Source organism: Lactuca virosa, chromosome 2 (genome assembly GCF_052849685.1).
Source record: "Lactuca virosa cultivar CGN04683 chromosome 2, Lactuca_virosa_CGN04683_v6, whole genome shotgun sequence".
Lineage (NCBI taxonomy): Eukaryota > Viridiplantae > Streptophyta > Magnoliopsida > Asterales > Asteraceae > Lactuca > Lactuca virosa.
In genome coordinates, this window is record NC_136427.1 from 246,790,149 (window position 1) to 246,805,848 (window position 15,700).

The window sequence follows — 15,700 nt, forward strand, 5'->3', positions numbered from 1 at the left end:
CCTTTGTGTCCACTTTCCCCGGGTTGACCGACGCTTTTTTCCTCCAAGCACCCTTTCATGTGCCTCCAACTACATCTAACAAATAAATACTCCAAATATACATATAATTATACAAAGTGAATTAGAGTTTTTTTTATATGAATAAAGTGAGTAATGAATAATAATGTTTGCATCGATAAAATGTTGTATATATATAGGTCGAATGAATTATAATTTACCTTTGCATTTCACAAAAAAAAAATGTGGAAGTTTTTAAGGAAAAAAAAAAGATTAACAAATAGATAAGGGTTAGACGGTGCAGATTATTAATACATTATTAAGGCAATTTTTTTGGTTTAACTCATTAGTCATTAAGTCATATGGTCCAGATTAAATAAAAAAACAACATATATAACCTATTAAAAAAAAACCTAATATACGTGTTGAGTGTCGTGTAAAAATGATTAGTTTCTTATTACATCCAAAGATTCTAAAATATTGGTCTAGATTTCAAGTACGCATAATAACAAAAAGAGAACACAACTTATAATCAATATCAACCTTGTATTTCTTTATATGTACGAGTACATCATATATATAGACTATCGTGTGCATGTATAAATATGTAATGTTACGTATAAGACTTTAGACTCTAAGAGTATGTAATCGATAAAAAGTGGGAAAAAATGGACAAAAAGAATTAAACTCTTTGAAAATTACTCTAATTACTACTATGAAAAACCAAAAAACATCACCACCAAGTGTACTATGGACACAAGAAGAAGGACCGGAATTAGTTGGTATCGGGTGATCCGCAGTGAACCGCCGCCGCCGCCAATCTGACCGGCGTTCACAACTTCACTTCTGCCGCCACTTGAGGTGGAGGAGACGTTTACATTTGTTTCACCTAACAACATAATTTAATCATTTTATTTTATTTTTCTTTAAAATAGAATTGATTCATTTTTTTTATATATATAACAAACTCACAGTCATAATCCGCCCATCCAATCCTTTGACCACCCAAATCGTAAACGATAATCTTGTCCTTAAGAACAAGATCTACATTAAAATAAAAAAATAATAATAATGTCAGTTTAAAGGTTTTTCAGGTCCCATGATATTATAAATATAACTTATAGTTTTATACCTCCTAAAATAGTAATTCCTTGATTCGGAATCGTTTGAAAGCCAATACACCATACTTCAGCCCCATTCTAATTTGTTCCAATAACCAAACAAATATTCAAGTCAATATTAGTCAATTATGCTGAACAAGCTTTCTAGGACTATTTTTTTATGATAAGGGCATTCACGTCTTTTACACGAACGCGACCTTTTTAGGTGGGGAAAAATTGTAATTTTTTTTTTGTCTTGGTGACATCAGTCTCAATCCTAGTCACGTCAAATGCTATACAGTATGTTATGTTATGTCTTGTCCTGTGTATGTTTACCAGACGAGGGATTAACATAAAGTCATATAACATACCACAGCATTCTGCTGAAGAAGGTAGTCCTGAGGCCTTAAATTCATCGAAGCACCACCAGCAAAGTTCAGACTTACTATGGGAAATATGTCAGAGACACTGAAATAAAGATAAAAGATTTGTATTAAATAACACCAAATAGGAAGAGCTATAATTGTCAATGTAACTACAAAGTTATGGGTATGAAAGAAAACCTTGAAGTAATTAAATAACACCGATTTCCCTTTGAGATAAGTGGCTGAACAGATTGTGAAACTGATTGTGTGATCTGCAAGATTACAAAACCATGTTTGACCATTAGTCAAACATCTAGAAATGCCCTTAATGATGACAAATTAACTAACAAAAAAGCAGATTTATAAAGTTTTGATGATGGGATTTTTATATTGTCACTTACAGCATCTACAAAAGGGGTGTAAGCCCCTTCAGCAAGGTATCCCAAAGTTGTTCCAGAATCAATTATTGTTCCTCCTTGATTATCATCTATTGCAAATACAGATGGATCGATGGACAATGTTTGACCATTGACTGAAATACTCTGTAGATTTACATTATAATGTGGCCTGAAAACGTTCATGAAAGGAAAGAAATTAGAATTAGGTGGTGTTTCTTTTGAGTTAATCCAGTAAGATATATATATATATATATATATATATATATATATATATATATATATATATATATATGAAATGTTTCCTTTTTGAGTTAATGAAGAAAGAAAACTTACTGTGATTTGACTAGTGGAGTAAAGACCATATTTGGCTCAATTATTTGACCAATTACTAAAATACCACCACCATTATCAGATCCAACCAGACAATGAGAGAATGAATCAGGAGCAATTCCTTGCGAAGAGAGTTGTGAAATTATGGATAAACCTTGTTGACCAAATCCAAAGATCCCATCAACTGCTCTATCTGACTTAACCAAATCCCCAGTTTCAGTTGTGCTACAGCTGTTGCATAAGCATAACTCAATAAATCAATAAAAAAAATTTATGAAAAAAAAAAAAGAGGAAGAGAAAACTTGGGGATAAGTGATAACACTTACCCAAATACAACAGAAGCTGAAGTATTTGATGATCTTGAATCAGCAACAACTGTTTCTAAATGCATCAAGTCAGATACATAATAACCTGATGTTCCACTTCCATCTCCATATTGGAATGTGTAACTACACTGATCATTTGAACAGCTGGAATCAGAAGATTGACCAGCTTGAGAACATCTTTGATCTGAACATGAGATTGGAGATGATGTTGATGAGCTTGAAGGATCATAGAAGGAAACTGGAATCTGTTCAATAAATAAAAACATACATAGAATCAATACTAGTTCATTAATTCATAAAAAGTCACCCTTTTATTGAATGAATGAATGAATATAAGATATGATAAGCATACTTGGAGTCCACTTGATTTAGGGCAACCATTGCAAGGGCTGCAACCCACCCATAACACATCACTTCCTGTATCAATTTGTACATAATAATCCTTTGGAGGAGATCCCAATCTAACTTGTGTGTAATAAAGCCTACAAAATAACCAAATTTCAATATATAAATACTTGTATATCCCTCACAATAGTCTTTCCCGTTTAGGTAACTACTGGTTATCTTGAAGATCACTGCTTGAATATGAAGGTCAAGTTAACCGAATAATGATAAGTCTGTAATTCGAGAAATTTTAAAATCACAAACAAAAATTGAGGAAGTTCGAGTTACCCAACGCGATAAGGATCATAAGTGCCTTTGACAGGGAAATCAATAACACCTCCTGAAGGAGACTGTTGTTGCAATATCCTACGGTGTCTCAAATTGTCTCTATCTCTAAGATGACTCAACTCAATTCGGTGGTTCACCGGAAAAGCTCTCTCCAACTTGAGAGTCGCCGGAAACCCACATCGAACAACCGACGCCTGCAGTAACAGGAAGACAACGGCGCCGATTAATGTTGAAGTAACCGGATTTTGAATAGAAACTGGCATTCCTGATCTCTGCTCTTTCTTCCCCTGTATCAAGATTAATTCTACGAATTAACTGAAAAGCATACACATGTGTATGCTTATAGGTTGCTTGTATGAAGATTGCCAATCGTGTTTTGTAAATTTCAGGCGGAATTGAAAGGGCATAAATCAAGGAGTGGTTGATTTTGCGCCGGAGATGTTTGAAAACTGGATTACACACGAAGAAATCAACTTAATCAACCTGTCAATAAATACTCTTTTGTCGTGCAGATATTCCTATAATTTTTTTAACCAAGTTACAGAAGTGACCCCTCATCTATGCTTTAACTTACATTTATAGGACAATATGACAATTTTAGTATTTTAGTGGTAATCCAGGCCATTTTTGTTAAGTTAAGAATGTCAAAACAGAAATGTGTGTATCACATGCCGTAATGTTTTTTTCAAAGAAAAGATCAACGACGGATAATTGACTATACACTGTTAAATATTTAAAATACAGTATTGTTGTATTATTTATCAAAGTACAGGGGTCATTTGTGAAAAAGTTCGTGCCTACCTTCATCATATACGTGTACGGTGACCACTGACCAACCGACCTTTTGTTTATCAGCTTTGACATAAACCCAAATCGTGCATCGAAGACTTGTACTATATAAAAATTGTGTACATATACGTGTTTCCCTTTTGAATGTTTTGACAACAAGGCAAATTAATGCATTGAAGACTTGTACTATGTTGCAAATCTCTTGCACTCTACTAGATGATATAAATAGAATCTTCTTCGCAATTTGTTAATGCATTTTGACTTGGTAAATATTTTGTGTAAGATGATTTTATTATGTCTTCGTTATGGTCAACGAGACTATAAAGTAGATTAGGTGAACTAATTCAACGATTAATTATGAATTTAATTAGATGATTGCTTGCAACTATCCAGGTTGTTTCTGAAAATTTGTATAGTATTAAACTATTAATAAAACAAATTTTGTATGCTTTTGTCAATTTATATAAGCATTTTCCAGTTTGTTATACATGAACTGAAAAAAAATGTTTAAATAAATGCAATGGTGGTGTTTTTATTGGTTACAATTAAACATATGCGTTTGACTATTTGACTTAGATAAATGTGATGTTTAAAATCCAATATAAATCGTGTTCATCGTTTTTTTTTTCAAGTTATTTGTCAAAAAGACAGGTAGTTGTGTCAAGCACGTGTGCTTTAAACTTGATATCAAACACAAATCATAAATGCATTGTGCTACAGAAAATATATACAACAAAGCATAGGTATATAATCAAACAAGATTATCATATGAGCATCGTACAATCTACCATAGTTATCAATTGAGCGTAAAATAGTTTTTTTTTTCTACTAAGATATACTTCATAAATAAATAAATTAGCTGTTCCACATAATCCAATTTTATGCAAGTAATTTGTTTTTTTTTTCTTGTAATTTCATCACAATAATTCATGTAATGTATCTTTACTTAGCATGGTGGGTTGTCCCCACAAAATAAATTTGAATATGTATCCATTACCAACAACATGCTTTTACATAATTGACACATATTTTAACTATTAAAAAACTTTATAAAATAGACTTGAATATCTTTCACTTTTTGTATGGGAACACCTTTTCTATTGTGGTATCAAAAACTTTGTATTTGTTGTTTTCCTCGTTTACAAGATTTATATAAGATAGTTTATCCACATAAAACAACTCATTGATACGGAAATGTCCACACCTCTATGAATTTGAGCCTAAATATTTTTAATATTTTGTAATAGGCACGATGCTAAAAGTCATTGTAATCCCTTTACGAGTTTAAGAAAAGTTTCTATTTTGTTTTTTTTCAACAATTTTAAAGTGAAAAATTAGGATCATGGCTATTAAAAATATTATTCAAGTCATCGATTGATTTTATAATCATTGAAATTTCTCAAACATAAAGTAGTTAAAGAAATGAAAACAAAAAACAAAAAACAAAATGAATTTGACAACTGTACTTTTAAACAACTGGAAATTAATTTATAGACTCAGTAATAATTGGATATCTTTTTTTTTTGGAACCAACAATTTTTATTAAAGGCCACCCCCTGACAAGGAGCTAAAGGGTGCCAAAAGTTACAAAACATAAATCAAATATTACAGAAAGTAGAAAGGAGATTTAAGTCATTCCTCCCATACAAAGTTTCCTTTCCCATACCTATGCTTAATCCAAACATGGACCATTGATCTAACTCCTTCAAACACCAATTCCGGGGAGGTGAATTTTGTGTTAAAGATTCTATCATTCCTTGCTCGCCATATACCCCATAGTGCACCAGAAATGATTGAGAGTAACGTTGTCCTGCGTTTTGGGCATTGCCCTGTCATGGCTGTGTAGTTAACATCTCCTTTAGACAAGAGAATTTATTGGGTGTGATACCGCACCAATCCCAAATCCGATTCCAGACTCCAACAACGAAAGGACAATTGGAGTAACATATGATCCGCTAATTCCATTTCGGATACACAAGCACTACATTGTGCAGAATGGATCTGAACCCCCCTTTGAGAAAGAACAACCGCAGATGGAATGCGGTCCATTCTTGCTCGCCATATAAAACAACTTACTTTGGTTGGAATCCATTTGCTCCATTGAAATATTCCGTCCGGAATCATATAGGTTGCTCGATCTATCCTCTCCCTTAAAGCTGCAACACAAAACTGACCATCAATTGTAAAGTCCGATTCCCATCCTGTTCCCGCCTGGTCTCTCTGGATAACATCAGAGCCTGCAATATTCAAATTCCCCAGTGCAATTTTACATTTATCAATATTTTTCCACACACCACTTAAATATCTAGATGACATCCGAGATGGAAACCGCTCATCAATTTTATGGAATCCGTTTATAATTCTCGCACATAGTGCATTCCTCTCTTGGAAGAATTTCCATCTCCATTTTGATAGTAGCGCTAGGTTTAGTGCTTTAATGGATCTGAGACCTAGTCCACCCACCTCTTTTGGAGCGAGTATTTTTTCCCATGCCACCCATCGGATTTTTGGTACGTTATTCGGCCCTCCCCATATGAAATTCCTCCTTATTCTCTCCAAGTTTTCAATCACTCCCACGGGGGCTGCAAAGATTGAAAGGTAATAAGTGGGAAGACTCCCTAAAACTGACTTTGCTAGTGTCACCCTCCCACTGAAACTCAATGTCTTCGATTTCCATCCGGAGAGTTTGTTGTTGATTTTTTCAATCACTGGCTTCCAAGAGTTTTTGCGCTTCATGTTTGCTCCCACAGGCACACCAAGATACGTGAATGGTAATGAACATGACTCACATCCCAACGGTGAGGACCATCTATCAACCTCATGTGGATTCACATTAATGCCATAGACTTTCGATTTGTTGAAGTTAACACTCAGCCCGGAGGATACTTGAAAATACTTAAGTATTCTAGCCAGGTTTTTTATGTTTTGCTTTGACCATTCTCCAATGAACAAGGCGTCATTGACATAGAATAGATGAGATATCTGAATATTGGAGTTGGGAATAGAAACTCCTTGAAAAACTCATTTTGACTCTGCTTCCTTTAGCGCAATATTTAACCCCTCCATAGCAAAAATAAAAAGAAATGGTGACAGGGGATCTCCTTGCCTTACGCCTCTCTCCAGTTGGAATTCTGCCGTTGGACATCCATTCACTAAGACCGATGCCCTAGCTGATTCTAAGCATCCCTGCATCCAGACTCTCCATTTTATTCCAAAATTCATTTGTTGCATCATAGAATCTAGGAATTTCCAGTTCACCGAGTCAAAGGCTTTATTAAAATCAGCTTTGAAGAGTAGTATTTTTTTGTTGGTTTTCTTCCCCCACGAGCAAATCTCGTTTACAATGAGAGGTCCTTCCAGGATGTTTCGTCCTTCCACAAAAGCCGTTTGTACTTCATCAATACATTCCCCTATTACCGAACGGATTCTTGTTGCTAGAAGTTTTGCAATTATTTTATATAAAGATCCAATTAGGCTGATTGGTCTATAATCACCCAAGGAAAACGGGTCTTTAACCTTCGCCGCAAGTTTTATAAAAGAGGAATTGCAACCTTGTGAGAAACTTCCCCATTGGATATCTAAAATAGTTATGTTGCTCATTATGTGGTCTGTTAGTTTGAATAAGGCTTTGCACTATAAATATATTCATAAATCGAGAAATAGTCAAAAAAAAAAAACCTAAAAAAGTATTCAAATTCATGAACTTTCAATTTCTTTTAGAAGATACACGTACTCCAATAATGGGACCAGTTTGAAAAGGACTTTTTTTTAACGGCGAGAGATTTATAAAAAACAACAGACCTGAAAAACAATTATGAAGTGCAAGTTTTATAGAGTAAATTACACAATATTTGATTCCTTTAGCATGCATTTTTCTATAGGTTTGATCATAATTTTAAAAATTGATATCAATCATCCTTACGGTTTCCATATTCATTAGATATGGTCCTTTAGCCAATTACCATCCATCCACCTCCGTTGAATTCTCTTAAAATCATTTTTATACCCATAGTTCTAAATACCGTTAAGCGTGACTTGACGGCAATGTTATGCCTCAAGTTTTTACGAGTTGTGGCAAGCCACGACGTTTGTAATGCAAGACTTAAAGCGGCAATTTTGTAAATAATAAATAAATTTATATATATTTTCTATTAATATTCATTTTTATATACATATATAACTTAAGACGTCAGTTTGTTAAAGTTTGGTGTTAAGTACAAGACTTTGAGTCATGACATGTTTTTTAAAACCTTGCTTATACCTCTCTTTTTACTATTCTATTAACTCCAAGGACTATTTTTGTAAATTTTTGAAAAAACCTAAAAGGACTAACTGCTCATCTATCACCATGTGATCTCTTCTCTACCACTCCAAGAAATCCTTCAGCCTCATGTCGTCGACACCGACATTGGAACTCACCGTTGATCATCGTCTCCGGTGTATCCAACATCTTCTCAAGCCAACACATCCTTTGTTTCATGTGCCCATCTTCACAACCTCAATCATCATTCTCACTACTTTTATCATCTTATTGTTGGCTCTCTCTCTCTCTCTCTCTCTCTCTCTCTTGTTTCTTAGCAAGACCAATGTCGTCAATCTTCTTTAGGGGTGAGCGTTTGGACCTTTGGGTAAGACCGCAAATAGGATCCGGACTGGTTTTTTGGATTAGGTTTGGTTCTCAGTTCTTTGAATCATGCAGAAAATCGGTTCGGGTACAAAACCGGGTAGGTCCGGTCTAACAAGTATTTGTTTTAAAGTAATATATAAAGTAACTTTGGTAGGGCTTCAACGAGTTTTTTCATGTGCACCTAAAGTTATACCGGTGTAATGAGTACAAAAACCAGAAAATTGGACCTATACCTGAACCCCGTAAGCCTCAACAAGTTCTATTCATGGTCCACCATATTTTGCCAATACAAATGCTCACCCCTAATATCTTTCTCCTCGCACCACTGCTAAACAATCGTTGATCTCATTCCCCTCCAAACACCGTTATCATTCTTTTATAGGGTTAAAATCATTTTTAAGATTTGTTTTTAAGATTTTTGTTCAATTTAATTTTATGTTCCAATTTCATTTAATTTTGAGTTATAATGTGGTGAAAAATGATGTCGTGGTACTTGTTGTTGTCTATGGTGGTGGGAATGTACTAATAGCCTATAGGTCATTTATTTGGTTATAATAATATTATTAGTATTAATAATAACTTTAAAAACAATAAAATATAAAATTTGAAAAAGACAAAAACATATGCATTTTAATTATTTCATACGATTTAACGAAGAGGATTTACGGTAACTCGGATAGGGATCATATATGATAAATTTGAAAACCATAAGAATGTTTGTTATCAACTTTTAAAAAATGTGATCAAACTACAAAAAGACATATACCAAAGGACCAAAACCGTAATATACTCTTTATCTTATGACTATGCACTTTGGCGAAAAAAGAAATGCCCAAATTTTGTCACAAACCTTTAACTTTATTTGGTGGATTGTCTTTTAAAGAAAAAAAAAAACTATTTTTTAATTACTAATTACTTCAGTTAGTAATTTTTTTAACAACTATCAAATCATGTATTCATAATTTTAGCAATTAGCTATAAAGGAAAAAAAACAAATAATTATAAAGAGTTCATTAGCCAAACGTTTTAAATAACATCGCATTCAGAGAAAAAACAAATTACTTTTTAATTACTAATTACTTCAGTTAGTAATTTTCTTTTAACAACTATCGAATCATGTATTCACAATTCTAGCAATTAGCTACAAAGGAAAAAAAGAAAAACAAATAATTATAAAGAGTTCATTACCCAGTCTTTTCAAATAACACCACATTTAGACAAACATATTTTAATCAATACTTTTTTTTAACTAATCAATACATTTATTTTAACATCTACCTGTCCTAATAAATAAAACCTAAGGAGACACAATGACTAAAAATAAAAAGTCAAACAATCCAAATTGGAGATTCTATGAGATATCATATCACTATAATTGAATCTTTAACTTTTTTGGATAATCTTAAATAACAGTTTCAGAGATGAAGGAGATATAAGAACTAACAAATATTTATATTGAAAATTCGTTAAAATCTCGACCTTCTAACCAAGCACTCTTCCTTTGTTTTGGTTTAACAATGTCTTTGTAGCATAATCTTAATATCTAAACCATAACTTATTTAACTCACAATTGTGTGTAATATGTAAGTATCAACATACCTTTCCCCCTCATTTTATGCATCGACCTTTGAGGATATTTCTTGCATAGATATGTATGTTATAATCTGTGACATCTCTAATTTTCAAAACTGAAAAAAATAACCATACGAGACATGTGTGTAGTTTGTGTAGATCAAAAATAATAAAAGATGAAAAGGAGTTCTTAAGTGGTTCTTAACCTTTAAGGATTCTCATTTCATCTTTTACCTATATATATATATATATATATATATATATATATATAGAGAGAGAGAGAGAGAGAGAGCTAGGTTCAGGTGTTTAAAGTATTTATTGTGTTATTGTATGTATAAATGTGGGCCAATCAAAATTTAAAATATAAATAAATAATTAAATAAATAAATAAGGGTAATTAGGTAATTTTATAAACAACTTCCCCAAATACTTTCCTATAATTATGCTAGTTGATTTTAACCTAATTTATCCCCTTTTAATTACCACCGATGCCACTTTGAAAAAACCCCCGTAGGATTCGATCGAAAGCTTTCAGCCACCACGATCCAAAGTTTGGATTTTAACCTAAACCCCCCGTAGGAACTGGTCGATCCATCAGGAGGAGGATCGCCGTCTCTGGGGCTCGATGAGGCCGAAGCATCGAAGACGTGAAAAAGCAGCGATGTGGTCTCCTGGGTTCGACGTGCCGAAGGGAAGAACGGGATGGGGTAGGGCAACAGCATCGTCGCGGTAGGAAAGAGGTCGAGGGATCAGAGGGGGTTGTCGCCGCCCTTGTTTGCTCCAGGGAAACACCCACTTCGTTGGGTTTCGCTCTCGGTGTTGAAAGGTGCGTCGACGGGGGCTGCTCCAGCAGCTCCCCTAATCTTCTTCTTTCTATTTTTTTTATTGTTTGAACAGAAATCATTGGGAGGAATTGGTGTTTGATTTTGATTTTTGACAGGAAAATATAGAGGGAAGAGGGGACATCGAATGGGTGATGGAGAGTGGTTTGATTGTGGTGATTTTGTAGGCCAAATGGAGGGGGGTTAGTCGACCCTTAAGAGTAAAAACACACACTTTGGTGTGTTCATGGTATCAAATTAAGAATAAGAAAGAAAATGGCAGTAAACAACTTCTTCATCGATTCCAGAAGGTGTTTTTTTTTTATCATCCATATCTTACAAAAACGATTTTTATCATCGTAATTAGGTAATTTTATTGCATGAATTGATTCATATTTCAATTTATGTTTTTTTTTTCTGATTTAACATTTCATTTATGTGGACAGTGCAGGATCTTGACAATGTTGAATTCTGAAAAGATATCAACTATGTTTATGTAGATGATTCAATGGATGATATTGGTGAGATTCCAATTCTATTGGAATGGAATCACGAATTCTAATTTTGTTGGAATTGAATCACGAATTCCAATTCTGTTTGGAATCACAGAAGTTGATGCTTGAAGAACGGACCATAAAAGTGAAAGTGATTCTAAGCAACATTATTCTTTTAGAATGTTTTAGTCGTTGTTAGATTTTGATGTTTTCTTTCCCGTTTTGAAAGTTTTTTTTGTTTTATTCTTTAACAATAAATGTAATTCTTAACAATTGTTACCCGTATTCTCTAAGAAATAATGTATTTTTTGTTTTTATTCTTCAATTGATTGTTCAAGAATTTGTTATTCTACAAGAAGTTTTTAAATTCATGATCAAGAAATAGGTTCAAGAATATTTTTATTATTTATGGTTCAAGAATATTTTTATTTTTGAATATACTCATAAACATATTCTGTCAGAATGTCCGAATTAAAAGAATTATAATTCGTAAAATCGGATTTTTAAAATTAATAGAATCTATGATCTCTTAAAAAATGCAATTTTCCTTTATTAAATCTATATTATTTGACTAAATTACCCTTGTAATTAATTAAGATGATATTTTTCAATTATATTTAATTCAATAATATATATTAATCACTTTCTTAAAATAAGTAAAATTGATTGACCCATATTTATGCATACAATAACACAATAATTACTTTGAATAGAATAACCTAAGCCTATATATATATATATATATATATATATTAATGGAAAAGACAATCATTATTTATGTGTAACACCCTGCTTCGAATAATTTCGTAATTCGGAGCCGTGACCCGAAGATCAGTTATCATAAGGCTTCGGGCCTTGGGGGAAAGAGAGATTTAGACCCCTTTGGATGTGGATAATGTAGATTAGGTGATCCAAATTTTCGGTTGGTGCTCTGGAGCCCACGGGTATAAGTGTAAAGTGATAGTTCGAGCATTTTATGAATTTTGGATTTAAGTTCGGTAAGTTTTAAGGCAAAGGAGTGTTGATAGGGTTGTAGATCTTCTCAACACCTTTCCGTGGAAATAAATATCGTCGAAATCGGAGTTGAAACGAAGAAGTTATGATCGTTTGAAGTTAGGGCGGTTTTGGGTTATGCCGCATACGCTGGGCGTACTAGGGCATCCCTAGTACGCTGGGCGTACGCGATTAGTGCTCAAACTCTATTTTCGTGGTTTGAGCCCTATTTAAGCTCCTTAACTCCCCCAAACCCATTCCATTCTCAGCCTTCACCTCTCCAACACCCTCTCTTGTATCCCTAACCCTAGATTGAGCCTTGTGAGAAAAAAGAAGATGTTTTTAAGTGCTTTGGAGTGTTCTTGGTGCACCTTGGAGAAGAATGAACTCATTGAAGAAGTGTTGGTTGCATTGGAGCTTGTAGATGCAGACTTTGTTCACCTTGATATTTCTTCTAGAGGTATAAAGTTTGAATTTTGATGATGAAATTGTTAGATCTAGCTAGTTTTGGGTGTTATTAGCTTTTGGTCACTTTAAGTGCATAAAATTTAGATCTTGAAAGTTTGTGGCATTGTTATGGATAAAGTTGAAAACTTTATCCATCTAAACATCATTTTGATTCAGATCTGAAAGTTGGAGACTTGTACTTAATATATTAAGTTGAAAAGATGCACTTTTGGGTCCCTTTGAGACTTAATGACTAGATCTTGTTTGTTGGGACCATTCAAATTGATAAAGTTGGAAACTTTATTCATTATGGAGTTATTATGAACCATAAAAATGTGATATTGGCCATTCTATCCCTTCCATATAAGAGTTGTGATGTCTTATTGGGTTAAGAACTTAGGGTTTTGGACAATAAGCACCTTATAGCCATGCAAAGTCATAAAGTTAGAAACTTTATGACTTAGGACATCATTTTGGGCTTAGATCTGAGTTTTGGACGTAAGAGCTTAATGGAATAAGCTCTTAATGGAGTTTTGAGACTGGGTTGCGTATGATGGGCGTACCTGGTGGTACGTTGCGTGTATGCGATCATCGCCCTACTTTTGGTAAACTTAAGAGTACGATGGGCATACTCTCTTGGTACACAGGGCGTACTCCGCTGGGAAGAAATATTGACTTTTGGACCTTGACCGTTTGACTTTGACTTTGACCATGGTTGACCAAGTTTGATCTAAGGGCATTTTGGGTAATTTGATTTATAGTTTGAGATCTGGGTTCTGTTAATTGTATAGGTGACCGATAGAGATAGCTTTTAGAGAAGTGGTCGGTGCAACTATTTGTGACATTCCCAATTTCATGGTCATCTTAAAATTTTTATTTATGTTTATTTTAAAATCAAAGTATCCTTTTTGAAGAATAATATTGCGTAATTTGTTCCCAGAAAACATGATAATGATATTATCAAAGCATTTCCGAAGAAATGTATTTTATTTAAATTGAAACATTAGGATGTCATCGTCAATACAAAAACATAAGCATAAGCAGACCTTACATTAATTTATACCAATGATCTACTTCTCCTTGAATCCCTCAGCATAATGTATCTTTAATATTGCTACCTGTAATTCAATAAACTGAGTGGGTCAGGTTGGAAAACCTGGTGAGTACATAGGTATTTCAATCCCACAATGTTATATCATATATATATTTTAGAACTCGCAATATACAATTTCACCTCATATAAGCAATTTTACCCCACCCTGTCGATCCTCACAACGAAATGATCCATACTCTCGGATCTAAAATTAACAGCTTTACCTAATCCATACTCCCGAATCAGGTATGTCTAATCCATGCTCTCGGATCAATGACAAATGTGTAACATCCCGAAATTCAGGTACATCTATGTAGCCCTTCTTTTATTCAAAGTGTCAAGTTAAGCCCTTAAGAGGAATTGGTAGCAAATGAGTACGCTGGGCGTACTCAAGAGTACGTTGCGCGTACTCATGCGCTTATTTTGGACGCGGACTCGCCTGAGTACGCTGGGCGTACTCAGGGTTACGCTGGGCGTAATGCGTCCAGGTGCAAACCCTAATTTCTGACTTGTGCCCTATATATTGGATGCTAAGGCTCATTTCTCAGCCTCCATAGCAGTGAGTAAAACCCTAAGAGAGAACTTTTCATCGTTCTTAGTGAGTGTGTGTGATTTTGGAGCTAAAAGTGCCTTGGTGTGCTAGTGAAGAAGAAGGAGAGGAGTTTGTGGAGACTAGAGCTTGAAGTGCAAGTTTGGATCTGAGATCTACAGAGGAAGGAGCTGCATTTGGAGGTATAAAGTTCAAAACTTTCCTCTTAATTTGGTTTGTTGCTTCATGGACCATTTTAGGGTTAAAAGTCCCATAGGTGGAGACTTTATGAGTGTAATGAGCTCCATGGACCTAGATCTGTCCCATTTCAGTGGTATTTGTGTTATAGATCCATAAAGTTCCCATCTTGGTCGTGGATATGAGATCATGCTTGAGTATTGGGCTTTCTAGTGTTAGGAAATGGTATATTTTGGGTGTTAGTGACTTGTTCAGCCATGCAAAGGCTTAAAGTCATCGACTTTATGGATTAAGAGGCTTAGAAATGGTCAGATCTAAAAGTTGGACGTGAGTCTTAACTGTTTAAGACCTCAAGAGCTAAGGGACTGAAACTGGGATTTACGCCGGGCGTAATCCCAGTACGCGCGGCGAACGGGGTGGCGTTCCCCGATTCTGAGAGACTGCCGGGTACGCCCAGCGTACACATCTGGTACGCGCAGCGTAACCCGGAGGGTTGACTTTTGGTTGACTTTTAGGGTTTGGTCTATAGTGGGGCCTTTGAGTTATGAGAGGGGTAAAATGGTCTTTTACCCTTCTGAGAGTACTAAGAGGAGGAATAGTATAGCCTTGAGAGATGTATTGATTTAGAGTATTTATTTCACATGATTAGGCGGAGGCTAGACCCGATTTTACAGAGTTCGAGCTTTACCGAGTTACCCGAGGTGAGTCTTCTCACTATACTTTACCTAGAGTGGTAATTAGAGCTATGAGACAGAGTATTGTGTATGCTTTTGCATGATGTGATTTCTATGTGTTATATGCTATGTATGTTACAGAGTTTTCAGAGTTAGGACCGGAAGGTCCACAGAGTTAGGGTCAGAGGACCCATAGAGTTAGGGCCAGAGGGCCCACAGAGTTATGGGACTGGGGGGTCCCACAGAGACACTTTGACCAGAGTGTCAAACAGAGT

The 15,700-nt window shown here is 34.6% G+C and overlaps 1 protein-coding gene across 1 annotated transcript; it reads right to left on the reverse strand.

Moving 5' to 3' along the window:
- Positions 1–523: 523 nt before the first annotated feature.
- LOC145160701 (Eukaryotic aspartyl protease family protein) lies at positions 524–3,656 on the reverse strand. The gene is made up of 10 exons (XM_079079986.1): positions 3,189–3,656; positions 2,869–2,998; positions 2,517–2,761; positions 2,194–2,421; positions 1,864–2,029; positions 1,661–1,734; positions 1,469–1,565; positions 1,130–1,196; positions 970–1,041; positions 524–886 (listed from the first exon to the last, which is right to left on the reverse strand). Exons 1-10 carry the CDS (start codon positions 3,449–3,451, stop codon positions 711–713), a joined length of 1,518 nt encoding a protein of 505 aa, XP_078936112.1. The 5' UTR covers positions 3,452–3,656; the 3' UTR covers positions 524–710.
- Positions 3,657–15,700: the final 12,044 nt, after the last annotated feature.

What these genes read in the sequence shown, in the direction of transcription:
- LOC145160701 (XM_079079986.1), bottom strand. Translation starts at nt 3,451, where the DNA reads ATGCCAGTTTCTATTCAAAATCCGGTTACTTCAACATTAATCGGCGCC. An exon ending in AGGAATTACTATTTTAGGAG is followed by an intron (nt 1,042 to 1,129) that starts GTATAAAACTAT and finishes ATTTTAATGTAG; the next exon opens with ATCTTGTTCTTAAGGACAAG. An exon ending in TGGATGGGCGGATTATGACT is followed by an intron (nt 887 to 969) that starts GTGAGTTTGTTA and finishes TTATGTTGTTAG; the next exon opens with GTGAAACAAATGTAAACGTC.